Source organism: Mycteria americana, chromosome 8, assembly GCF_035582795.1.
Source record: "Mycteria americana isolate JAX WOST 10 ecotype Jacksonville Zoo and Gardens chromosome 8, USCA_MyAme_1.0, whole genome shotgun sequence".
Taxonomy (NCBI): Eukaryota; Metazoa; Chordata; class Aves; order Ciconiiformes; family Ciconiidae; genus Mycteria; species Mycteria americana.
In genome coordinates this window covers 48271661-48297555 of record NC_134372.1, presented here as the reverse complement: position 1 = coordinate 48297555, position 25895 = coordinate 48271661, and the positions used below count along the sequence as shown (strand labels likewise).

The 25895-nt window shown below is 69.3% G+C and overlaps 1 protein-coding gene across 2 annotated transcripts; it reads left to right on the top strand.

The window, feature by feature from the left end:
• Positions 1–293: 293 nt before the first annotated feature.
• Positions 294–25895, top strand: PIEZO1 (piezo type mechanosensitive ion channel component 1 (Er blood group)). 2 transcript variants are annotated; one of them, XM_075511076.1, is made up of 51 exons: positions 297–473; positions 7489–7584; positions 8809–8931; positions 9317–9359; positions 9462–9624; positions 10635–10773; positions 10955–11168; positions 11406–11571; positions 11791–11895; positions 11977–12061; positions 12149–12240; positions 12330–12590; positions 12661–12772; positions 12925–13103; positions 13181–13329; positions 13528–13707; positions 13786–13874; positions 14994–15151; positions 15236–15412; positions 15554–15679; positions 15772–15972; positions 16064–16268; positions 16402–16506; positions 17207–17360; positions 17955–18198; positions 18356–18452; positions 18529–18697; positions 18781–18870; positions 19009–19097; positions 19305–19376; positions 19889–19992; positions 20067–20160; positions 20499–20570; positions 20663–20835; positions 20923–21044; positions 21141–21305; positions 21381–21639; positions 21719–21907; positions 22126–22411; positions 22551–22665; positions 22748–22895; positions 22986–23200; positions 23313–23471; positions 23549–23696; positions 23798–23986; positions 24078–24170; positions 24327–24499; positions 24601–24723; positions 24808–24887; positions 24989–25187; positions 25315–25895. In XM_075511076.1, the coding sequence occupies exons 1-51, from the start codon at positions 410–412 to the stop codon at positions 25562–25564; spliced, it is 7503 nt and encodes a 2500-aa protein (XP_075367191.1). In that variant the 5' UTR covers positions 297–409; the 3' UTR covers positions 25565–25895. The 2 variants fall into 2 exon arrangements, with proteins under 2 accessions (XP_075367190.1, XP_075367191.1); XM_075511075.1 differs by lacking the exon at positions 19305–19376 and having other exon boundaries at positions 294–473.

Genomic DNA, 25895 nt, shown 5'->3' with positions numbered 1-25895 from the left:
CTGCCGGCGGCGGGAACGGGGGGGGGGGTGTGTGTGTGTGGAGGGGGGTGTGGAGGGGGGTGTGCGGGATCTGGGCTCGCCCCCTCCTCGCCCGGAGCGCTCCGTGTCGGGAGCCGCCCCCGCTGCCCTCGGGGCTGAGACCGGCCAACTCGTGGCAGCGGTGGCGGGGCTGCGAGCCGAGCCGAGCCGAGCCGAGCCGAGCCGAGCCGAGCCGAGCCGGGCCGGGCCGGGCCGGGCCAGCCCGCCGAGGGGGGCGGGCGGTGCCGCTTTATAAAGGCGGCGGGAACGGGGCGGGGGAAAACCCGTCCGATCGCTGCGCTCCGGGAAGGGCCAGCGGGGCCTGCCCAGCCCCGGCGGGGCGGAACGGCTCGGCGGGGCATGGGCCGGGCCGCCGCCGCCGCCTGAAGGGATGGAGCGGCGGGCGCTGTGCGCGGGGCTGTACTGGCTGCTGCTGCCGCTCGCCCTGCTGGCCGGTGAGTGGGGCCGGGGTGGGCTTGGGTTTTGGGGGGGGGGGGGGGGGTGTTGGGGTGCGCTGTGTTCCCCCCACTCGTGAAGCGAGTCGCGGTGCTCCCCACCCCGGGAGGAGCCGCCGGGGGAGGCGGGCGGGACGCGTGGCGGGTGTGTGTCCGTGTGTGTGTGTGTGTCCCCCCCCAAGCCCCACGGGGAACCCACCCGCGCTGGGGAAACGCTGCAACTTCTCTAGGTCGGGTGTAGGGGCAGCGCTCCGGTGTGCGTGTCGTGTCGTGTCGTGTGTCGTCCCCCCCCCGTCCCGGGCACGGCACCCCCGGCACCTGGGGGCCGGTTGGGTCTGAAGCCGCCCCGATTCGGACACCGCCGTGTCACCCCGCTCGCTCCTCCGCCGCTGGCAAGGTGGGGGGCAAAGAGGGTGCCGGGACAGCCCAGCTCCCCGTGATGCTTGGAGGGCAGTCGGGATGGGCGATGCTCGGGGGGCAGCCGGCACCCATCCTGGCTGCGTCCCGGTGCCACGGCGGGCAGCGGGGCACCCACCTCGGCTGCAGCAGCCTCTGCAGGGCCGCGGCTCCCAAGCTGCTCCCAACCCGTTTTAAGCAACGCTGGCCTTTGAAGGCATGATGCACCACCCACCGAGGCAACCGTCTGGCTACCGGCCTGGAAAATACCCGTGTCCTGGGACGCGCAGAACAAGAATTGGCTCTTTGAACCCCAGCTGCTCGGGGGAGCCTGTTCAAGGACTCTCCGTTTACCTTTACGTAGACGCAAAGGAAAAAGCTCTCCATAAACAGGATTGTTCAACGGGCTCCTTGTGCCCGGGCGCTGCCGCCGGGCTTGTGCCGCCCGTGCCAGGGGTTCCGCAGCCCGGAGAAGCGGTGACGTGACTTTTGGGGTAGCATCACCTGGAGAGGGGGACGTGCGCCTGACCGGAGCCGCGTTCAGCGAACAGCCTCTGTCCCGGCTGCGTTACGGGGAGCTGGGCTGGGGTGCGTGGTGCTGGCCGTGCCGCCGGCGTGGGGCGAGCCTCGCTGGCAGAGGAAGTCGGTGACTGTTGGAAAAGATTCTCTTTATTTGCTCTGGTTTGCTCGAGGAATGACTCAGTGCATCGTGTAGGATGTGAGGAGGTTAATTATAACCCTGCCTACGAGCGGGGCTGGGAAGGGAAGGTGGCCGGGTGCCGCTTGCACAAGGCCTCCCCGGCCGGTGGGGTGGCAGCCGCCGCTCCGGGGCGCGGGAGCTGCCAGGCGCATCTCATGGGTGCACAGGGTGACACGTGGCCTCTGGGCGCAGCCTCGTGCATGGGGCCCTCATGCCCCAATTGCGCCGATTTGGCCCCAAATCGTACCAGGCTTCCTCGCCCGCTCGCCCCGCTCCGGCACGGGATGTTGTGCCGGGGATCCACCACCTCCTGCGGCCGGCAGTGCCGGTGGCGTTGGCTTTTCCTCTCCCGGTGAGCTCGTAGGTGGCTTGTTTAAATTTGGGGCCCCGCTTGGGCGGGGGCTGCCCTGGGAGAGCGGCTCCCTCCTGCTCCAGCTGCTTGTCAAAACAGCCGTGTGGGTGACTCGGTGGGGTCCGGGGGGCCTCACACCGCACCCAGGGGGAAACTGAGGCACAGGGGGGATGTGGCTTGTCCCGCTGCACCTGGGAGGGGGGGGAGGAAGAGCCCCGGAGCATGACCCGCCTGCGGCCCTTCCTTCTCCGGCAATTAGGCTCTTCCCAAACGTCCGGAGGATGTTTGCTCGCGGCTCGTGGCCAGCTCGGGGCGGGTGGAGGCACAGGAGCTGGGCCCCGTGGCACGGCTCAGGGCAGCCCCCCGCTTCCCACGGGCTGGCGCAGGCACGGACCCCTACGCTGCGGCTCCCAGCCGTGCCGTGGGCCGTATCCCCACCCGGCGCAGGGAGATGCCTCGGCTCTGCCCTGCCTGGTGGGGATGCCGGGGGGCACAGCCTGCCGTGCCTTCCCACCAGTGAACATCCCACACGTGGGGTGACCGCGGTGGGGGGACCAGGCAGCTCTGCGCCGGGACCCCTGGGCTGGGTGACGGTCCTGGCCGTGCCGGCTCCCAGCTCCAGCGCGGCTCCGTGGTGCTCGGGCAGAAGCGATGGGTGAGGGCGGCAGCCCCCCGCCCTGGGGCTGCAGTGCCCCCCGAACCGCGGGACCTGACCTGGGGTGAGGCGAGGACACGGCCCCTCCTGGCTGAGCCCCGCTGCCCGGGCAGGAGGCGATGGGGTGCTGGGGGGTCCTTGGGGGGGTCCTGGCCGGCGCTGGGTGCTGCAGGGGGCCGGTGCCCAGCTAGGTGCTGGCGGGCGTGTGGGCTGCAGCCAGCTGCCTCCTGCGGTCAGGTGCTTTTTATAAAATGAAGGGAAATAAAAAAAAAAAGAAGAGGGGAAAAAAAAAAGCCACTGCTGTCTCCAAGAGCAATAACTCCTGTTTCCTCCCCAGGCTCATAGGGGGATGGGAGGTGCCGGGCTGGGGTGCCCATCTCCCCGGGACTGAGCCTTTTGCAAAGCCCCCACAGGGCCCCATTGAGGTGGGTGATGCTGTGGGGGCTCCCCGGGGGTGCTGCCCCTGGGGCAGGCGGGGTTGCTGCAGGCTGGGCTTGCAGGGGCTTCATCGCTGGTCTTTGCAAAGCCCGGTGTGGCCAGGTTTAACTCTTTGCCTCCTCCGCACCCCGGTCGCAGCAGAGTCCGGGGGTGCCCATGGGGACTGGGCGAGGAGGGGGGGTGTTTGGACACGGCTTGGTGCCGCCGTCTGGCAGACGCTGTCCGGCCCCGAGCTGCGCCTGGGAAATATTATGGTGCATCTGGGAATGTCCCCATGCCATGGGAACGTTGGGAATGTGGGTCGACGTGCACCGGGCACCCCGGTGCTGAGCCCGTGGCTCTGGGGGCCCCGTGGCATGGGCTGCCCCCGTCCTGGTGTGTGCCCGGTGTAGGGACTGCAGCCCCGGGGCTGTGGGTGCCGGGGAAAGGGGTGTCCCCAGGCACTGGGGTGGCAGCGAGCACCCGTCCCCAAAGCTGCTGCGTTCCCTGTCCCGGTGCGAGAGCTGCTGGCTGGCTGCTGGGGTTTCCCAGGCTGGCAGCTGCAGCACCCGCTGGCACCCGGCCCGGTGCCCTCCCGGGGCAGCTCCCGCAGCATCCCCAGGGAGCGGGGCCGGCCGCTGCCTCGGCGCTGGCAGGAGCGGGATTAACTTTCCATAAAAACAGGATACGGCGGGTGAACCGACGGGGCTGCTCCCTCTTCCCGGAAAGAGGAGCCGGGGCTGGGGCTGGGAACGTGCCGGTGGCTGGCTCTGCCGGATCAGGGGCTCGCTGCTTTGGGGCTAACCGGATTTTGGGACGGGGAGAGGCTCTGGGGCCGAGGTTCGTTAGCCTGCCTCCGGTTTGCAGCCAGCGGATGCAGAGCGCGGGGTCCTGGGTGCGAAGTGACACCCTGGGGACACCGTCCGGGTCCCCCGGGGTCCCCGGTTGGGGGCTGTTAGCCAGGAGGCAGGACCTGGCTGTGGGGAAGCTGCTTGGCAGAGCTGCCCGGCTCCGGCAGCAACGGGCCTGTGTGAAAATAGCAGGGCAGGCAGGGAATTAAAGAGCTCCGCTAATTAATCCTGAGCGGCCGCAGGTCCCCACAGAGCCAGCGGCTGCCAATCGGTGTACAGGCACCGGGTGGATGGTGCTGCGGGGCCGGTGCATGGGGCTCCCCCGTTGCTGGCGGGGTCTGGGGACCCCCCCTTTCTCCATGGTGTCGGGTATGGATCCGGCCCTGGGAGCTGGCTGGGCAGAGGGTTGTGCCCGGTTTGCAGGGAGGGGGCTGCACCAGACCCCGACCCTCTCCCGCAGCCGCCCTTCCCACGCTTCCCGGCCCGATTGCAATGGGAGAGATCCCGGTGCCGGCTATCCCTGGCTGCCCCCACCCTCACTGCCAGGTCCCTGCCTTCCCCGGGGGTCCCCGGTGACCCCCTTCCCCTCCCACGGGGACATCTCAAGGGGAGATTAAAGGCCGGCGTGAAGGAAACCCGGCACATCTCTCCCGGCTGCCCAGCGCTGCGATTTATCCTCCTCCCGGCACATTAACGTCGTTAATATTTCAAGTGCTGCTGGCTGCCAGCGCCGGCCGCGGTGGCGGTGAACTCCCCGGCAGCGTGGGAGCTGGGCTGGCTGCTCCCGGCTCCCCGGGGTCACAGGGCTGGGGAAGGGGGGGGTCTGGGTCGCGGATCCGGGATAACCTTGCCGGGGGTACGAGGGGGATGCTGAGCGCAGGCCGGATCCCACCCCGTGCGTGCAGCGGAGGCGAGACCCTGGGGCACCGTGGGTGACGGGTGCCGCTGGCACGAGGAGGGGGACGGTGGGTGCTGCGCCCACCCACCCGCCTGGCTCCTCACTGGGACGATGGGTGCGGGAGGGCGGGATGTGCCACGGGGCTGCTCTCCCCACATGCCAAACTGGTTTTTCTCCCCACGCCGCCGACGCTTTCCCCGCTGTCAGCGCGTCGGGGAACCAGTTTCCTCCGACTGTGCAGGACGGAGCACCCACGCGCTGCCGGCACGGCACGCCCCGGTGCAGCCGGCCCTGCTGAGGAGGCGTGGGTGCAAAGCTGGGCACCCCGGCTGCTCCCAAACTGGGCTGCGCCGTGCCGGGGGGCTGCTCTGTGCCCAGCACACCGTCGGCATCTTTTTTTCTTTTTTTTTTTCCCCTTTTTTCATATTTGAGCCCTTTAAAAGCTGGTTGGAGCCGGTGAGCACTGACCACCCTGCCAGGAGCTTTGCCGGTGATGCCTCGAGCCGGGGCGGAGCGGGAGCCGCTGGCCAGAGGGTCCCATGGGTGCTGGTTCAGCCCCAGGGTGCAGCGGGGTGCTTGCATTTGCAGGCAGCTGCTGCCAGCCCTTCCTGGTGCCACAGGCAACCCCGAGCCAGTGCCACCGGGCTGCCTGCTCTGTTCTGGCCCCTGCCAGGGACTAATGTCCCCAGTCCTGGGGGGCTGGTGGCATAAAATACATGGGTCACGCCGTTGCTCCGGGCACGGGTGGTCCCTGCAGCGTGTGTGTGCCCAGCGATGCCCGCGGGTCTCCCCATGGTGCCCACAACCCCCACCCTCCCCACAGCTCTCGGGCAGACCCCAGCCCAGGCGATGCCAGCGGGGGTCCGGCACAGCTGGTCCCCTCCGTGCCACCAGCACCCTCAGGGTGGCCACGGCTGGGACGGGGGCTCACGCCGGGGCTGGTTCACCTAAAGGACGCTGCCCTGGCACAGGGGTGGGGTGGGCAGCGGGGTCGGTGCTGGGATGGGGGGTGCCGGTGGCCAAGGGGGGGCTGGCCGGCTCCAACGTAAGCCGGAGCGGCGGCTCGCCCCTGGGCCGGGAACGCTCCTCTCAGCCCCTTCGCCGCTGGCGCGGGAAGGGGAATATTTGCTCCATGAGATCATGGTTTGCCGAAACGTAGCCAGCAACCCTCAGCAGCGTGCGGGGAGGTGACGCGTCCTGAGGTCACCGCGGAGAGGCGGCTGGTGGGACGGTGGTCCCGGTACCCCCACCTTGGGCTCCCTGTGCCCCCCACCCGTGCTCGGGGGCTGCCTGCCCTCCCCGGGGGAGGAAGGCTGCTGGGGACCCTGCTGCGGGGCCAGGGACCGGCTTTAGCCCCGATCGGCGCTGCGTGGGACGTGCCCTGGGCTGTCGGGTGCGTTCCTGGGTGCCTCTCCTCCCACCACGCCTGCACCCTCCGAGGATTCCCCACCGGCCCCGGGGTGCCTGGCTGCTCACGGGGGGGGCTGCACCGGGTCCCCGCCGGCCCTGCCGTCCCTTGCCCCAGGATGTGCCGTCCCATTGAAACCTCGTAAACACAGGAAGGGCCGTGCCGGGCCGGTGGTGCTGAGCACGTCCCCTGCCGCCTGGCCCGCTCGCCCCCCAGCCCCACGGGGCCGGGGGCTGCCCTCTCGGACCCCACTGCTTCTCCCCCTTCCCAAGTGGGGTGCCAAGGGGAGCAGGTCCCTGCCCTGGCCACGCAGAGCCAGGGTCCCCGACACCGGTTCCCTGGGGCTGTCCCCTCCCTGGGCCACCCCAGAGGGATCCCCCCTTACCCAGACTGGGGTCCCCCAGCCTGCTGGGGGGAGCGCAGGGACGCGTCCCTCTGGTTTGCAGGGGAGGGGAACGGAGGGACGCCCTGGGACTGTTAAAAAATGAAGCCGCCATGCTGCGCAGCCCCCCGAGACTCCCTCTGGCCAGGCACTGATTTGGTGGGTGTCTCTCAGCGTCCGTGCCCATCACCGTGGCCTCATGGCTGGGCGGCCACAGGGCTGCTCCGCAGCTCGTCCCGGCTCACGCCGCTGCATGTGCCGGTGTCCGTCACTGCTCGCCTGGCCTGTGCATGCAGCCACCGGGAACACTGCGTCCCCGGCCATGGTGGCAGCTGCCCTGGGATGTCCCTGCCGTGCGGTCCCTGTCCCCGCTGGTGGCAGCTCTGCGGGGTGCTGGCTCGATTTCACGCCCGTAAACAAGCTGTAATTTAGGTCTAAAAATAAGCAAGGGGGAAGGCGGTGAGCTGGTGGCGCGCCTGGAGCGGGGCTGGGTGCAGGTGGGGGGCTGTGCCAGCCCCGGGGCCGCAGCAGGCGGGGGTCCCAGCCTGGTCGCAGGGTCCCTGCAAACCTCGGCACGATCTTGCAGGAACGATGTGGAAATGCGACAGATTTTGCTCGTTGCTCTCGTCCCCCTGTCACCCCACACGTCTGGGACCTCTGGGTGTGTGTCCCTTGCCGTGCCACCTGAGCGGGTCACCGGGACTGACCCAGCCCGGGCTCCTGCCCACGTCCCTCTCTTCCCACCGGCATCTCTGGCGGGGCTCGAGCCCCCTGTCTGGGACCGCCCCTCATTTTGGGGCGCCCCTCATTTTGGGGCATCCCTCGCTGTGCAGGTCGGGGTGCCACCCTCGGGGATCCCCAGGGCGGGGGGGGATGCAGCCAGGAGGCTGGTGGGGTGCGACGCCCTCCCCGTGCCGCGTCCCTGGCACTAACCCTGCCTGTACCTCTGCCCCCAGCCTGCCTCTTCCGCTTCAACGTCCTCTCCCTGGTGTACCTGCTCTTCCTGCTGCTCCTGCCTTGGTTCCCGGGGCCCACCCAGCGCTCCGCCGGAGGTAAGGGGCTCAGCCTGGGGCGCGGGGACCGGGCAGGGCACGGCGGGCGGCAGGGCGGGCAGCGTGCGGGCAGCTCCGGTCTGGGGGAGCTGGGCAGCGCGGGGGCTGCCGGCCGCTCTCCGGCAGGTACCTACCCTCCTTCTTCCCCTGCGGTTTCCCCCCCAGCGGGCAGCGTGGCTCCACGTGGCAGCCTCGCTCTGTTAATTATAGCCTGGCATGGCTATTAATAGACCTCCGGCTACAAAATGGTCAGTTTTGAGCCCCAGCCTTATTAACCAGAAACCTCAGGGCTGGGCTGTGCCCGTCGGGCGGGCAGGGAGATGTACCACGAGCAGCCCCCCCCACCCTGCCCGGGCACGTCCCCCGTGGTGGGCACGCGTGGGGGATGCATCGCCCGTGACGGGTGCGTCCTGGCCCCGGCGGGTCCGTGGGACGTGTACCCCCACGCTGGGCACACCGGGTGCCTGTAGCCCTGCTGTCTGCCTGCCCTCCGTGCCAGGCTGAGCCATGCTGGAGCGCGAGCCGGCAGCGCCTGGCACGGCCGCAGCTAAAAGCTCTCGCCCTCTGAATATTTCATGGGCTCGCGCAGCTCCGGAGCCGCCGAGAGCCTTCGCGCGGATTTACAGGAAAAAACAAGCGGAGGGAGAGTTTTTGGCCCAGGGCCGCCCCCCGGCCGGCGTGCAGCTGCGGTGGGCTCGCTGCCTGTCCCGTGGCCAGGAAAATGGGCGTGCGGCCCAGGGAGCCGGGTGGGACGGGGGCACGGCTTGCAGCCGGTGGAAGGTCTGACGGGGCTCGCGGTGCGGGGGACCCCCTGGCACGCACCCGCGGCCCCCCCCACGGGACGTTCCACCAGGGATGGGGATGGTGGGCTGCGTCCCGATGCCGGTCCCGGTGCAGTGGGGCCGGGAAGCGCCCCGTGCCGGCTGGGTGGGAGGGTGCTGCAGGGGCAAGGGGAGCGAGCGTGGTGCCAGGGCCCTGGCTCCCGGCATTGCCCCGTGCCTCAGTTTCTCCAGTAACGCGGCAGAAAGGGTGCTCTTAGGCTGTGCTGGGCGCACGGCGAGACACGCAAGGTCCTGCTGGGACCCCGTCCCTGGGGCAGACCCCTGGCATCTCTGGGCACAGCCGCAGTGCCCCCCTTCCCAGCTCTTCCTGGGGGTGCTGGGGATGCGGGCGCATCCCGGGGTCACCTCGGGCAATGGGTAATGGGGTGCCCGTGTCTCACAGGTCACACCAGCCGCCTCCTCAAAGCTCTGCTGGGGACCAGCATCCTCTTCCTTCTCGCCCACTTTGTTTTCCAAATATGCCTGTACACGCTGCCCATCCTGGACCAGCTGCTGGGGCCCAGCTGTGAGTATGGGGTGCTAGGGCAGCCTGCCGTGGGGGTGCCCACGCCTGCCCTCGCCCTCCTGCACCTCTGCTCTCCTGGGCTTCATCCCCTCCCCACGGTGCCCCGGGGCTGGACCCCCAAGATGCGGGTGTGGGGATTCCATCCTCTCTGGGTGCTGGGGGGCTGCTGAGGCTCTGCGGGGTCCCAGCCACGTGCCCAGCACCGGCAGCGTGCTGTGCCGTGCCAGGGGACCCGCTCGGTGGCCGCTGCGCTGGGCGCAGACCCCATGCTGGGCCCCCGTGGATGTGGGGCATTCTCCCCATGGGGAAGCCGCCTGCTCTGGGTGGGCTGGGAGCCTGCCCGCACGGGGTCTGCCAAACTCAGCGCCTCCCTGCTTCCCCACAGGCAGCACCTGGGAGGTCCTTGCTCGGCACATTGGGGTCACCAGGTAAGGGTACCCCGGCAGTGTGGAGCTGGGGGCTGGCGGTGGCGGGGGGGGGGGAGGCACCCCCGAGCCCCCTCTCCTGCCCCGCTCTCCTCCCCGCCCCAGGCTGGACTTGAGCGACATCCCCAACTCGGTGCGTCTCGTGGCACCCGACGTCGGCATCCTGCTGGTCTCATCCCTCTGCCTGTGCCTGTGCCGCCGCCTCGTCCCCAAGGCCGGCGCTGCTGCCCGCGGCCGGAGACCGGAGTCCCTGGAGCCCCTTGAGCGGGTGAGAGCCAACCCCGCTGCCATGGGCAGCATCCCACCCACCGCGGCCCGCCAAGCCCCTGCCAGCCTCCCTGGGGCACGGCGGCTGGTCCCCGTCCCCTCCCCGGGGAGGGCAGCCTGGGACACGGGGGGGCTTGGCGTGGGACCCGTCCCCGGTGGCCGGGGACCCGTGTTGGGGCGGTTTCAGCCGCCGGCGGAGCGGGCGGCAGCGGAGGGCTGGGCCATCATCACGGCACCTCTTACGGACCGGGGTGAGCGCCCGTGTTTGCTCCCGCATTGCCACAGGGATCCCGCTTGATGCGGGGCCGCCCACCGGCGGTGGGAGCGCGGTGCCCGCACCCCCGGGCTCCGGCTGGCACCGCCGCACCAAAACCCCTGGGCTCGGGAAGGGCGGCGGGGTGGGCAGGCATGGGGTGCTGGCACCCAGCTCGAGCTCATCGGCAGGGCGCAGGGCCGGGTGCCGTACCGTGCCGTGCCAGCCCTGCCTGGTGGTGCCAGCGGGGCACGGGGACGCTGTGCTTGTGACACCGGGGTCACCCAGGCAGACACGGCCGCAAGCCGATGGCACCCCCCAGCTCAGCAAACACCCCTCGGGGCTCAGCCCTGTTTTGGGGTGCTCCCCACGGGTCCGGGCTGTTGTGGCAGGCGCTTGTCTGCCCGGCTCCGGCCACGGCCAGGCTGTAACCGGAGCACCGGCCGATGCGAATGCCTTTGCCGTGAGCGCGGGGCCAACGCGGGAGGCAGCCTGGAAAAAAGCTCAGCGCTGGGAACCCAGACACCGGTGCCAAGAAAAGCAGCCGCCTTTCGGAGGCGCTTTCCAAGCGGCTAATGAGATAAACACGGCCAGGTGCCGGGCTGCGTGCCCGCACCGCGCCGGGCAGCGTGCCCCGGCTCTCCACCCGTGCTCTCCCTCAAGTGGGGAAACTGAGGCACGGCCAGGAGCAGCCTGGAGCCGGTGGGCTGCCCGGGGTCGGGCCGCGAGGCTCATGCCCTGCTCGCCTCGCCTGGCAGGGGGAAGAGGAGGACGTGGAGCGGTACGGCAGCACGGCTGACGGGGACACGCCGCTCAGTGCCAGGCTGCGGGTGACGGCTCACTGGCTGCTCTGGGCGGCCGGGAAGGGCCTGGCCATCCTGCTGCTGGCCTTGGCCGGTGGGTACGGGACGCGGGGGGCGTGCGGTGAGCTGGCGGGGGTCTCGGTAGCCACGCTGCCGGAGGGGACGCTCTCGGTCCACGGGGGAAAGCTCGGTCCGGGGGCGATGCTCGGCCGGGGGCTGCACGGCCGGAGGACGCTCGGCCGCGCACTGACCGCCCGCGGGACGCTGCTCCCCAGGGATCACCCTGCCCTCCGCCTCCTCCAGCGTCTACTACCTGCTCTTCGTGGGGCTGTGCACGTGGTGGGCCTGCCACCTCCCCGCCAGCCGCCTGGCCTTCGACACCCTCTGCGTCCTCGTCGGCGTCTATGCCGGTGGCCACCTCCTCTGCCTCTATGCCTACCAGGCGCCCTTCGTCCAGGGGGTCTTCCCACCCCCCACCATCTGGGCACGGTGAGTCCCCGGGGCGGGGAGCCGTGCCGCGGGTCCCCATGCCGCCCCGGTTAAGCGGCCGGCCCGGCACCCCGCTTGGTCCCCATCCCGCCGCCAGCTGCGGCGGGTACCCGGGGAGGGCGGCCGAAGGCTGCTCGGCGAAGCTGCGTGCCGTGCCAGCGCCGGGATGGGACCCTGGCTGGCAGTGGGGGGTCCCGGCTTGGGCAGGTGGTAACGCCACCCGCTCCGTCCCCGCAGGGTGTTCGGCTTCAAGGACATCGTCCTGTACCGCAACTGCTCCCGGCCCAACGCCCTGGTGCTCAACACCGGCCACCCCTGGCCCGTCTACGCCAACCCCGGCATCCTGCTCCTGCTCTACTACACCATGGCCACCCTGGTGAAGCTGCGCCGGCTGGATGCCAGGGTGAGGGGCTGCAGGGCCGAGCCGGACCCCGCGCCGATGCCCGGCGCGTCCTACGGCTCTGACTGCCCCGGCCCTGGCACGGGAGGTGCCCGGTGGAGGGGAGGTGGGGGGCAGTGGGGTGCCCACGGCAGGGGGGTGCCTCGGCAGGGGGACGGGGCACGGTCCTGCTCCCCCGGCGGCTGCAGCGCGGTGCTCTGAGCTGGCTCCTGCCCCTCGCAGAGAACCGCGGCACCGGCACGGCCGCCGGCAAGGTGCTCGGAGAGGGAGCTGGTGGAGCTGGAGAGCTGGCCCAAGGACGCTGACGGCGTGGCTGAGGACACCAAGGTGGGTCTGGGGGGCTGTGTCTGGGAGGGAACGGGTCCGGGGGTGCCGGGGTGGGCTCTGAGCCCTTCTCTGCCCTCCCAGCCCATGCTGTCCCCCGGCACCGGGAAGCCGGGCAGCGGCGCCGAGAACTGCACCGTCCACGTCATGGGCAACTCGCCGCAGCCGGGTAAGCCCACCCCCGCCGCCCAGCCCTCCCCAAGCCCTGCCCGCAGCCCGGGGGGGGGCAACTCACGGTCCCCCTCCCCGTGGCCAGGCAGGAGGCGTCCGGCGGAGCGATTGCCCCTGCACGCCCTGGGCCACGTCGTCATGAAGCAGAGCTACGTCTGCGCCCTCATCGCCATGATGGTAAGGGGCCGGGGAGGGGGGCCGGGGAGGGGGGGGGCACCTCCCGGACCGAGCCCCCGGGCGAGCGGCCGCCGTCTGCCTGCCCGCAGGTGTGGAGCATCACCTACCACAGCTGGCTGACCTTCGTGCTGCTGCTCTGGGCGTGCCTCATCTGGACGGTGCGGAGCCGGCATCACTTCGCCATGCTCTGCTCGCCGTTCCTCCTCCTCTACGGCATCGCGCTCTGCAGCCTGCAGTACGTCTGGGGCATGGATCTGGCCCCCGAGCTGCCCACCCGCGTCGGCTTCATGAGCCTCGCGCAGCTGGGGCTGGTGCACCCCAAATATCCCTGCTTGGACCTGGGAGCCAAGGTAAGCCCCGTGTCCCCGTCCCTGCGCCCGCTGGCACCCGGCTGTCCCCGCTCACCGCCTGTCCCCGCAGCTCCTGCTCACCCTCACCTTCTGGCTGCTGCTGCGGCAGTTCGTTAAGGAGAAGCTGCTAACGAGGAGGTGCCCGGCCACCCCGCTCCTGGAGGTGACCGTCTCGGACGCGGGTGAGGGTTCCCGGCATCGCCCACCCGGTGGGACCCTGCACCGGGCTGGGCGTCCCCGGGGCGCGAGCGCCCGGAGGCCGGCAGCTGCCGGGGAGAGGGGGGACACGCGTGCCCCCCGCCCGGCTGCCTGCAGCCCCCTCCCTGCCCCGCAGAGCCCAGCCGGCAGCGGGACGTGCTGAAGGCGCTGGGGGTTCTGGTGCAAAATTTCTACGCCAAATACTGGATCTGCGTCTGCGCCGGCATGTTCATCGTGGTGAGCTTCGCCGGGCGCCTCGTCGTCTACAAGATCGTCTACATGTTCCTCTTCCTCCTCTGCCTCACCCTCTTCCAGGTAGGGGGGACCAAGGACCCCTCCTTGTCCCCGTCCCCAGCCCCGGCGTGGCCCCGCTGATGTCCCCGTCCCCGCAGGTGTACTACAGCCTGTGGCGCAAGGTGCTGAAGGGCTTCTGGTGGCTCGTGGTGGCATACACCATGCTGGTGCTCATCACCATCTACACCTTCCAGTTTGAGGACTTCCCCATGTACTGGAGGAACCTGACGGGCCTCACCGATGAACAGTGAGTGTCCCCGACCCACCACGGGGTCCCTGCTGCCACCAGCCCCGTGGTGGCACCAGGGCGTGGCCAAGGGATGCATTGCACGTGGGGAAACTGAGGCAGGGGGGGAGATGGGGTTGAGCCCCGGGTGTGCCAGCTTGATGCCCGTGCAGGGTGGGATGGATGTGGCCCCGCGCTGACCCTCCTCTCCCTGCCCAGGCTGGGCGACCTGGGCCTGGAGCAGTTCAGCGTCTCCGAGCTCTTCTCCAGCACCCTCATCCCGGGCTTCTTCCTCCTGGCCTGCATCCTCCAGCTCCATTACTTCCACCGTCCCTTCATGCACATCACCGACCTGGAGCACGTCCCCGCTGCCACCCCACCGCCCTGCCACATCCCCAGGTAGGGTCCCGTGCCGGGGTGACCCCCCCCCCCGCACCCCGCGCCCCCCGTCCCCGCGCTGAGCCCTCCTCCCTGCAGGCCTGAGGAGCTGCACGGGAGCCGGCTGCTGCGGGATGCGGCTGCTGCCGAGAGCGCCGGGGCGGGCGATTCCGACACCGCGTCACAGGGTACTGGGCAGGGGCAGGGGGACGGGGTGGGATTGGGGTGTCCTCCAAGCCAGGAAGGGGCTGGGGGGATGCAGGGGTGGACTGGAGCATCCTCCAAGCCAGGAAGGGGCTGGGAGGGTAGGGGGATGGATTTGGGGTGTTCCCCAAGTGTGCGAGGGTGCAGGGATGGGTTGGGGTGTCCTCCGAGTCTGGGAGGGTATGGGGATGGATTGGGGTGTCCTCTGAGCCAGGAAGGGGCTGGGAGAGTAGGGAGATGGATTTGGGGTGTCCTCCAAGCCAGGATGGGGTGGGGGCATGCAGGGGTGGACTGGAGCATCCTCCAAGCCAGGAAGGGGCTGGGAGGGTAGGGGGATGGATTTGGGGTGTTCCCCAAGTGTGCGAGGGTACAGGGATGGGTTGGGGAGTCCTCCAAGTCTGGGAGGGTATGGGGATGGATTGGGGTGTCCTCTGAGCCAGGAAGGGGCTGGGAGGCTACGGGGATGGATTGGGATGTCCTTCAAGCATGGGAGGGTATGGGGATGGGTTGGAATGTCCTCTGAGCCAACATGGGGCTGGGAGGGTAGGGAGATGGATTTGGGGTGTCCTCCAAGCCAGGATGGGGTGGGGGCATGCAGGGATGGATTGGAGCATCCTCCAAGCCAGGAAGGGGCCTGGAGGGTATGGAGATGAATTTGGGGTGTCCTGCAAGCGTGGGAGGGTATGGAGATGGATTGGGGTGTCCTCCAACTGTGGGAGGGTGTGGGGATGGGTTGGGGCATCCTCCAAGCCAGGAAGGGGCTCAGAGGGATGGATTGGGGTGTTCTCTGAGCCTGGGAGGGTATGGGGATGGATTGAGGTGTCCTCTGAGCCAGGAAGGGGCTGGGAGGGTATGGAGATGAATTTGGGGTGTCCTGCAAGTGTGGGAGGGTATGGAGATGGATTGGGGTGTCCTCCAACTGTGGGAGAGTATGGGGATGGGTTGGGGCATCCTCCAAGCTGGGAAGGTACTGGAGGAGTGCAGGGATGGATTGGGGTGTCCTCCAAGCATGGGAAGATAAAGGGATGGATTTGGGCGTCCTCCAAGCGGAGTGGCTGCGGGGGTGTCTGTGACGGTGTCTGTGACGGTCCGTGTCCCCGCAGTGCCCACCAAATGGGGGCTGGTGCTGGAGCGCCTGATCGTGCTGGGCTGGACCTTCTCGGACACGCTGACCCGCGGGCAGGTCTTCGTGGAGCGCCTGCTGGAGCTCCACGTCCTCAAGCTGGTGGCTCTCTACACTGTCTGGGTGGCCCTGCAGGAGGTATACCAGCCTCAGGACCCCGGGGTGGGGTGGGGGGGGTGCTCGGCCAGGCACCCCGGGGTGCTGACGTGGCCGCTGCCCCAGGTATCGCTGATGAACTTCTTGCTGGTGCTGCTGTGGGCCTTCGCCATGCCCTACTGCCGCTTCCGCCACATGGCCTCCTGCCTCTCCACCGTCTGGACCTGCATCATCATCGTCTGCAAGATGCTCTACCAGCTCAAGATCGTTGAGCCCCGCGAGTATTCCAGCAACTGCACCCAGGTGCCCGGGCGGCCATGCCGGGGGGATGCTCGGTTCTTGGGGTGCTTGTGGTGGCACAGGGGGGATGGATTCCCTGGCTGGAGGTGGGGTCTGGTGGCAGGGACGAGGGGTGCTGACCCCCAGCGCTGCTCCCCTTTGCAGCCCCAGCTCAACGGCACCAACCTGAGCCCGGAGGAGCTGGGCAACTCCACGCTGTACCGCGGCCCCGTGGACCCCGCCAACTGGTTCGGCATCCGCAAGGGCTACCCCAACCTGGGCTACATCCAGGTGGGTGCGGGGACACCCCCGGTCCGTGGGGACCAGGTGGGGGAACGCTCGGTGGCGTGCCGCGGTCCTGAGCACCCCCTCACCCCCCCCAGAACCACCTCCTGGTGCTGCTGCTGCTGGTGTTCGAGGCGGTGGTGTACCGGCGCCAGGAGTACTACCGCAAGCAGCACCAGCTGGTGGCCCCGATCACCGAGGCCATCTTCGAGGACATCTCCCGCGAGCACCTCGACCACAGCCTCGGCAGCTGTGCCAAATACTTCCTCAACTACTTCTACTACAAGTTTGGCTTGGAGGTGGGGAGCGGGTGCTGCGGGGTGTGTGGGGGGGGTCCCGCCGCTTGCAGCACCCTGGGGGTTGAGGTTCTGCGTTCGCCTCCCACCCCAGATCTGCTTCCTGATGACGGTGAACGTGATCGGGCAGCGGATGAACTTCATGGTGATCCTGCACGGCTGCTGGCTGGTCGTCATCCTGACGCGGCGGCGGCGGGCGGCCATCGCCCGCCTCTGGCCCAAATACTGCCTCTTCCTCGTCATCTTCCTCCTCTACCAGTACCTGCTGTGCGTGGGCATGCCGCCCGCCCTCTGCATGGGTAAGGGGCAGGGGGCATGGGGGGCAGCCGTCCTTTCCGTGGGGCGGGGAGGGGGAGGTCCGCGTGTGGGTAGGCTGCCTGCCCTGGGTGAGGGGCCGGGGGGCTGGCATCGAGCGTGCCCACCGCCCCCCAGACTATCCGTGGCGCTGGAGCCGGGCCCTCCCCATCAACTCGGCGCTCATCAAGTGGCTCTACCTGCCCGACTTCTTCGTGGCCCCCAAATCCACCAACCTCATCAGTGAGTACCCCCCACTCCGGCCCCTGGCAGCCCCCTGCCCGTGGGGTGCCCTGTCCCCCCACTCCAGCCCCTGGCAGCCCCCTGCCCGTGGGGTGCCCTGTCCCCCCACTCCGGCCCCTGGCAACCCCCTGCCCGTGGGGTGTCCAAGCCCCTGGCAGCCCCCTGCCCGTGGGGTGTCCTGTTCCCCCCAGCCCCTGGCAGCCCCCTGCCCGTGGGGTGCCCTGTCCCCCCACCCCAGCCCCTGGCACCCCCCCTGCCCACGGGGCACCCCAGCCCCAGCCATGGGGGTCCCACCCTGCCCCCCAGGAGGGTGAGCAGAGGGGAGGTGGGAGGGCAGCCGGGGTGGGTAGGAGGAGCTAAAAGAGCCACACCCCTTTGGGGGTGGAGCTTGGCAGGTGCTCACCCCCTTTGGGGAGGAGCTTGGTTGAAGTCCCACCCTCTTTTAGGAGAAGGGGGGGCCAGGGGAGGGCCACACCCTCGGGGAGGAGCTTGATGAAAGCCACGCCCCCAGAGGAGACAGTGTGGGGAAAACCACGCCCCTTGGAGGGGGCTTAACGGAACCCACATCCCGGGGAGGCGTGGCCTGGGTTGCCCCACCCCCTTGGGGAGGGGCTTCGTATGGGCCACACCCCCTTTTTGGAGGGGCGTGGCCTGCTAGAGGTGTCCCCCCCCCGCCCCGGGCTGAGCCTTGTGCCCCCAGACGACTTCGTGCTGCTGCTGTGCGTGGCCCAGCAGTGGCGGGTGTTCGAGGCCGAGCGCACCGAGGAGTGGCTGCGGGCGGCTGGCGAGAACGCCGACCGGCTCGACTTGGCGCGGGACCCCCGCAACCCCACGCCCAACTTCATCCACTGCCGGTGGGTGCCCGCCGCCGCGCGGCACCGCACCGCGACCCGGGGCTGGGATGGGTTGGGGCGCCTGGGGTCGTGGGGATGGGACCCCGTCGCGGGCTGGGGCTGCTGTGGGTGGGACCCCCCACCGGGATGGGACCCCCTGGGGTATGGACAGGATGGGACCCCCAGGCAGTGGGACCTGCTGGGCTGGGATTCCCCAGGATGGGGATGGGACCCCCCCAGCACTGGGACCCCTCTGGGCCAGGGAAGCCCTCCCCCACTATGCTGGGCTGGGACAGGACCCCCCCCCCCCATGGCTGGAACAGGACCCCCTGCCACTAGGATGGTACCCCCACGTCTGGGACAGGAGTACCCTGGGGCTGTGCTGGGATCCCTGGGGAAGATGCGGTGGTCCATGGTGACCCCCCGTGGGCACTGGGACCCCATAGGCTGGGACAAGGCACTTTGGCTCCCAAGATAGGGCTGATGCGGGGAGTGGGACCACGCCGGTTTGCCTGGGGTGCGGGGTGGCACCTCGCTGCACCCCAAACCCAGGTGGTGCCAAGCGTGGGTGCTGGGAGGGGATGGGGACCCTGTTCTGAGCGCCCCATCCCGCAGGTCGTACCTGGACATGGCGAAGGTGGTGGTCTTCCGCTACCTCTTCTGGTTTGTCCTGGTGGTGGTCTTCATCACCGGGGCCACCCGCATCAGCCTCTTCGGCCTCGGCTACCTGCTGGCCTGCTTCTACCTCCTCCTCTTCGGCACCGCCATGCTGCGCAAGCCGGCGCGGGCACGCCTCGTGCTCTGGGACTGCCTCATCCTCTACAACATCGCCGTCATCATCTCCAAAAACATGCTGTCGGTGAGGGCTGCCGGGCCCCGGCCGTGCAACGGCCCCTGGGCTGCTCCTTGGGGCCACCCACCCCCCGGGCATCTGCTGGGGAGGGGACGGGTGGCAGCACTGTCCCCCTGTCGCCGTCCCCGGGCAAACCCCGCGCTCTGCCCTCTCTTCCCCGCAGCTCCTTTCCTGCGTCTTCGTGCAGCAGATGCAGAGCAACTTCTGCTGGGTGATCCAGCTCTTCAGCCTGGTCTGCACCGTCAAGGGCTACTACGACCGTGAGTTGCTGGCTCAGGGGGTCTGAGGCTGCAGGTTTGGGCTGCTGCCTGACCTGCCCGCATCTCTGCCTGCTAGCCAAGGAGATGGGCAAGGACCAGGACTGCTCGCTGCCCGTGGAGGAGGCGGGCATCATCTGGGACAGCATCTGCTTCTTCTTCCTCCTGCTCCAGCGCCGTGTCTTCCTCAGCTACTACTTCTTGCACGTCATGCTGGACCTCCAGGCCTCTGCCCTGCAGGCTTCCAGGTGGGGCCGGGGTCTCGGAGGGTCCCCACGGGTGCTGGGGTGCCGGTGCCCGCCTCACCCTCCCACCGTCCCTGTCCCCGCAGGGGTGTCGCGCTGTTCAAGGCCAGCATCCTGAAGAGCATGCGCTCCCACCGGCAAGCCGAGAAGAAGTCGCTGGCCCAGCTGAAGCGGCAGTGAGTGGGTTTTGGGGGGCACCTGGGACCCCTCCCACCCCCCGTGCGGCCACCAGCACCTTGGGGCACCCCTGTGTGGGTGGGGGTGCCCCCAGGGGGTTTGGGGGAGCGGGCTCCGCAGCAGCCTCTGCCTGGCAGGATGGAGCGGATCCGAGCCAAGCAGGAGAAGTACCACCAGGAGCGGCTGCCCGGCGGCACCGGCGAGGGGCAGGATGAGGCCAGGCCAGGTGAGAGCCGGGGGGGTCCCTCCCATTCCCCCCCACCCCTCTCCGGGCACAGCAGGGTGACCACGACCCATCGCCAGCGCCCGTCCCGGTGAAGCCCCACGGAGCATTGCGGTGAACCCCCCTCCCTGCCCCCTCGGCTCGCCCCGGCACCAGGGGTGGGTGCGCCGAGCGTGGCCGTGCTCAGCCGCCCCGTCTGCTGTTCCACAGCGCCCGGCAGCCCGGCGGACCCTTCCCGGCAGAGGGAGCGGTGGTGGCGGCCATGGTTAGACCACGCCGCAGGTACTGCCCTGGCACGGGGCCGTAACGGGGCGCAGCCCCTCGGCAAGGTCCCTCCGCCGGGGACCGCTAACACCCGCGGGGAGCGGTGGTGACGGTGCTTTCGGCAAGGTGACGCCCTGCATGTCCCCCGTCCCCGTGCTCGGCCGCAGGGCACTAACCAGGGCTTCTCCGGTTCCCAACACTAACGGGGTGTTGGACTGGGGGTGCCAGGCTGCGTTTGGGGTTACCGGCATCGGTCGCCTCCGAACGCTGGTGCTGGAGGGACCCTGCTTTGGGGATGTGGGAGTCGAGTCGCTGACCCTGATGTCCCCAGCGCGGATCCTCACGAGCGTCCTCGGCACCGTGCCGGCAGCGCCGTGCCGGGCACAGAGCCCTGGGGAGATGGCAGTGGGGCCGGCCTGGGCGCTGGCCGTGCTGTGCCACCCCGTGCCGTGCCACCAGGCGCCAGCCATGCCGTGGCACCCCGTGCCGTGGCACCGGCCGTGCCGTGACACTCCATGCCGCTCCGGCAGTGCTGCATTCGGGGGAATACTTCCTCTTTGAGTCGGACAGCGAGGAGGAGGAGGAGGCGGCGGTGCCGGAGGAGCCGCGGCCGAGCAGGCAGAGTGCCTTCCAGGTGAGCGTGGCTGGGGGGCCGGGGGGGGGCTGGCGGTGCCCGTGGGGTGCTGACAGCCCCTCTCCCCCTGCCAGCTCGCCTACCAGGCCTGGGTGACCAACACCAGGACAGCGCTGCGGCAGCAGGAGCAGGAGCAGCTGGAGTCACCCGGTACCGAGGTCGCTGCAGGTGGGTCTGGCTCACCCCAAAAATGGGGCTGGGGGTCCGGGAGGGGACGCAGCCCTGCCCCACGCCCGCTGTTTGCCCTGGCAGTGGTCGGCATCCTGTAACGGGGCATCGCCTCGGTGGGGGTCCCAGTGGGTGGGTGGGTGTGTGTGTGGACTCTCTGATGGCCACGATGGGGTTGGGCGCAAGCCGCGCAGCGCTCCTTTGGCACCTGCGCTGGGTTTGGGGGGGACGGGGGACGGAGCGATGAGCAGGAGAGCCCCAATGGGGGCCAGAAATGATGTCCAGCCCCTGCTGAGCCGGTGCTACCCCTTCCTTGGGGGGGTCTCTGACCTTTGCAGGGGACGGCGGAGGGAGGGAGGAGGAGTTGGAGGCGGCCGAAGGCCAGGAGGAAGAGGAGGAGGAAGGCTCCGGTAGGTGGGCGGCAGGACCGCAGCGCAGGGGGGTGCTGGGGGGCTCCGAGCGGGCACAAAGTGACACCCCCCCCCCCCCCTCGTCCCGGCAGAGCGGGGCAACGTGGTGCAGCGGGTGCTGAACACCCTGCGGTTCCTGTGGGTGCTGTGCCGGGCCATGGTGGATGGGCTGACCCAGTGGCTGGACACCTGCACCCGGGAGCACGCTGACATGTCCACGGTCCTGCGCCTGGAGAGATACGTCCTCACGCGCCGGCTGGCCATGGTGGGCCCGGGGTGGACGCCGGAGCGCGGGGCGGGGGGGGGGGGAGGTGGCAACCCCGCGGTGGCACTGACCCCCTGCCCGCTGCAGGGAGAGGACGTGCACCGCGGGGTCCTGGATGAGCTCTACTTGCCGCCGCCGGAGGAGCCCCCCGAGGAGCCAAGCCCGCGGGGGGCTGAGGGTGCGGACCCCCAAAACGGCGTCGCTTCCAGGCAGGTGCATAGATACCCCCCGAGGGGGCAGCCGGCAGCGCCGCGGGCAGGGGCCGGTGGGCAGGAGGCTCACCCCTGTCCCCGTGCTGTCCCCAGCGGGCACCGAGGAGCCACCCCCGCCCCGGTGGGATGCCCACTGCCCACCGGCAGCCAGGAGCGGGTGACGACCTGGGGGTCCCGGGAGGACGTGGCCGGGTCTCGGGAGCTCCTGGCCCTGCCCCAGAACCGGAGCCGGACGGCCAGCGAGCTCCTCCTGAGCAGGTACGGGGATGTGGGGGGCGGTGGGGCCGGGGCTGGGGGGCATCGGGGCCGGCTCACCCCCCCTGCACCCCGCAGGCGGCTGTATTTCCCCGAGCTGGAAGAGTCGGAGCGGTTTTATCAGTCCCACAACCGGTTCCTGAAGCTGCTGCTGGCCGCGTACCGCTGCGTGGCCGCCCACTCCGAGCTGCTCTGCTACTTCATCATCATCCTCAACAACATGGTGACCGCCTCCGTCATCTCCCTCTTCCTGCCCATCCTCGTCTTCCTCTGGGCCATGCTCTCCATCCCTCGGCCCAGCAAGCGCTTCTGGATGACGGCCATTATCTTCACTGAGGTGGGCAGGCTGCGGCTGGGGAGAAGATTACGCTTCCCAGCCCCCGGCTGCCACCCGCTGACCCCCAGCGTCCCCGCAGGTGATGGTGGTGGTGAAATACCTCTTCCAGTTCGGGTTCTTCCCCTGGAACGGCTACGCCATGCTGGTGCGCAACGAGGGCAAGCCCTTCTTCCCACCCCGCATCCTGGGCTTGGAGAAGACCGACCGCTACATCAAATACGACCTCATCCAGCTCCTGGCACTCTTCTTCCATCGCTCCCTGCTGCTGGTGAGCCCCGGGGCATGGGCACCGCCGCGGGCATCGCCTGGGTGGGTGTCCCCAGGGGCTGGAGATGCTGCTGGGGGTGATGGGGGCTTGGTGGGTGCTTGGTGGCTCTGCCTTGGCTTCCACCCAAGGCACCCATTGCTGGTTGGGTGCGACGGGAGCCGATGCTGTGGGATGGGGGGCATCAGGAACCCCGTCCCCCTGACCGTGCTCCTCCCCAGTCCTACGGGCTGTGGGACCACGAGGACCCCTTCCCCAAGAAGAAGGCAGAGGCGGAGCGGGTGGAGGATGAGGAAGAGGAGGAGAGGCGGGAGGAAGCAGCGTCCCCACCGCTGGCGGTGGGTGAGGAAGGGATGGAGGCGCTGGCAGAGCCGGGGGCACCAGGCGCAGCCCCGGTGAGCGATGCCGTGGGGCAGGAAGAGGGGGCCGGGGCCAGGGCCACGCAGCTCCGCTTCAGGAGGAAGAGGCGGCGGGGGAAGAAGCAGCCGGAGGCGGCTCCGGAGGAGGGTGAGCACCGGTTCCCGGACCTCGCGCCCCGGCGAGGGGCAAGGCTGGCGTCCCCCGGGGCAGAGTGGGGCTGGGGCCAGGCAGGATGCGGCCCCGCAGGACCCCGGGCTGTCACCCACGCTGTGCCTCTCACTCGCAGGGGATGGGGAGGAGGAGGAGGAGGAAGAGGAGGAGGAGGAAGAGGCGAAACAGAGCCACGCTCAGAAGAAGCTGAAGGATTTTGGGCTGCGGGTCAAGCTCTTCTTCCTCACCGTGTGAGTGCCCCGCAGCGCTGGTTGGGGTGGGGGCTGTGGGGTGCAGCCCCCCCGGTCACCCCATCCCCTCTGTCCCCTCCAGGGCGCAGAACATGTACCGGCCGGTGCGCAGGTTCTTCCGGGACATCCTGCACACCCAGCACCGGGCGGCCACCGACGTCTACGCCTTCATGTTCCTGGCCGACGTGGTCGACTTCATCATCATCATCTTTGGCTTCTGGGCCTTCGGGGTGAGCAGGGGGTCCCCACAGGGCACTGAGCGGCCGGCTCCCACCGTGAGGTCAGGCTGGGCCGTATCCTGACCTCTCCTGCATCCCCAGAAACACTCGGCGGCCGCCGACATCACCTCCTCGCTGTCGGATGACCAAGTGCCAGAGGCCTTCTTGGTCATGCTGCTCATCCAGTTCACCACCATGGTCATCGACCGTGCGCTCTACCTCCGCAAGACCGTGCTGGGCAAGCTCATCTTCCAGGTCATCCTGGTCTTCAGCATCCACCTCTGGATGTTCTTCATCCTGCCGGCCGTCACCGAAAGGTACCGAGCATCCCCCAAGGGCACGGCGTGGTCCTAGGGTGGCACCTTTGTGTCCTCAAGCCCCCGTGGTGGCCGGGGAGGTGGCCAGAGAGGTGACACCTCCCTCCCGCAGGTTGTTCAGCCTCAACACGGTGGCCCAGCTGTGGTACTTCGTGAAGTGCATCTACTTCTCACTGTCAGCCTACCAGATCCGCTGCGGCTACCCCACCCGCATCCTGGGCAACTTTCTCACCAAGAAATACAACCACCTCAACCTCTTCCTCTTCCAGGGGTACGGCATGGGGCTGTGCGGACCCCCGGGCGCCCGGAGGGTGCTGTACCAGCCCCCTCTCCCCGTGTCCCCCCCAGGTTTCGCCTCGTGCCCTTCCTGGTGGAGCTGCGGGCTGTCATGGACTGGGTCTGGACGGACACCACGCTGTCCCTCTCCAACTGGATGTGCGTGGAGGACATCTACGCCAACATCTTCATCATCAAGTGCAGCCGCGAGACGGAGAAGGTACGGCCCCGCTGTGCTGGGAAGGGCCCCCCAATAAGCCCCTTGGTGCTTGGGGTCCCCCCAAGCCCACCTGGCGCCGTGTACTGTCTCCCCCCTCCCAGAAATACCCCCAGCCCAAGGGGCAGAAGAAGAAGAAGATCGTGAAGTACGGCATGGGGGGCCTCATCATCCTCTTCCTCGTGGCCATCATCTGGTTCCCGCTGCTCTTCATGTCGCTGGTGCGCTCCGTGGTGGGCGTTGTGAACCACCCCATCGACGTCACCGTCACCCTCAAGCTGGGGGGGTACGAGGTGAGGATGCGGGGCGGGGGGGAGATGCTGGGGTGCCCAGCCTGGACGCCGGGGTCCCCTGCCTGGCTGACGGCACCCCGTCCCCCCGCAGCCGCTGTTCACCATGAGCGCCCAGCAGCAATCCATCCAGCCCTTCACCCCCCAGGACTACGAAGCCCTCACCAACCAGTTCGAGAGGCAGCCGGTAAATCCCCACCCTCGCAAAAATAAACCCCCCCCCGCTCCATCCCACTGGGTGCCCAGCGGTGCCGGCAGAGCCAGGGGTGCCCCGGCGTGGGGGTGTCCTTGGGTGGGGGTGTCCTGGGGTGGGGGCTGAGCTGTACCCCCCCCTCGACGGCAGGTAGCCATGCAGTTCATCACGCTGTACGGCTACGAGGACATCGTGACGGCCCGCATCGAGGGCAGCTCGGGCTCGCTCTGGAGCATCAGCCCCCCCAGCCGGGAGCAGATGCGGCGAGAGCTGCAGAACGGCTCCTCCGACATCACCCTCCGCCTCACCTGGACCTTCCAGAGGTACCGCCGGCACCCTGCGGGGTTTTGGGGGGCAGCCCTGCCTGCACCCCCACACCCCCCCCACACCCCCACGCTGTCTCTGCTGCCCGTTCTGCCCCCAGGGACCTGGGCAAGGGGGGGACGGTGGAGCACACCTTCGACAAGCACACCACCGACCTGCAACCCGGCGCGCCCCAGCGCATGGAGCTGGCCCAGCTGCTGCAGGGCACCCGTGACACCCCCGTGTGAGTGTCCCCAAGGGAGGGGGAGCAGGACCCCTGTGCTCGGTGTGTGTCCCCCACCCTCCGCTCACCCCCGCCTTCTTGCAGGCAAGTGCCCAAACTCTTCCCCAAATACATCCGGGCGCCCAACGGCCCCGAAGCCAACCCGGTCAAGCAGCTGCTGCCAGGTGGGTCCCACCATGTCCTCCCCCCCCCCCCCAAAAAAAAATCGGTGTTGGGGGCACACCGGTGGCCGTGCTGTGCCCTGACGGTGCCACCCCCCCGGCAGACGGGGAGGACAGCTACCTGGACGTGGAGGTGCAGCTGAAACGGGAGCGTGCGGGTGCCGGCCGAGGGGGTGACAGCTTTTTGGAGTGGTGGGTGGTGCGGCTGAAGGAGGCCCCCCCCCGTGATGGCAACATCCTCCCCATGGTCATCTTCAACGATAAAGTCAGCCCCCCCAGCCTGGGCTTCTTGGCTGGCTACGGGTACGTGGAGGGCGGGGGAGGGGGGGGGCACCAACCACCCGGCTGCACCCCAAAAGGGGTGCAAAGCAAAGGAGGGGTGGGGATACAGCATGTACCCCCCCACACACGCTCCCCGTCCCGCTTGCAGGATCATGGGGCTGTACGTCTCCATCGTGCTGGTGATCGGGAAGTTCGTGCGGGGTTTCTTCAGCGAGATCTCGCACTCCATCATGTTCGAGGAGCTGCCCTGCGTGGACCGCATCCTGAAGCTGTGCCAGGACATCTTCCTGGTGCGGGAGACGGGCGAGCTGGAGCTGGAGGAAGAGCTCTACGCCAAGCTCATCTTCCTCTACCGCTCTCCCGAGACCATGATCAAGTGGACGCGGGAGAAGGAGTAAGGAGAAGGGGCTCCGTGCCCCCCCCGCCCCCCCCAACCTCCTGGGGACATCACCGCCGATGCCTTAACCAGCCACCCCCACCGCTGGGGCCGCATCCTGCCGGGGGGAGGCAGGGGGATGCAGGGTGCTCAGCGCTCGCTTTTTAGGGAGGATGTTAGGGAGGAAGCCGGCCGATCTGTGGAGACCACGTCGTGCCTTCCCGTGGCCGGGGTGGGGTGGGGGGGAGAGCAGGAGCCCAGCCCCCCTACCTGCTGGGCACCCCTGGCTGCTGGGGCGGGGGGGGGGGGTGTCAGGATCCGGCCCGTGCCCCCTCCCTGTTCTCCCCAGCCCG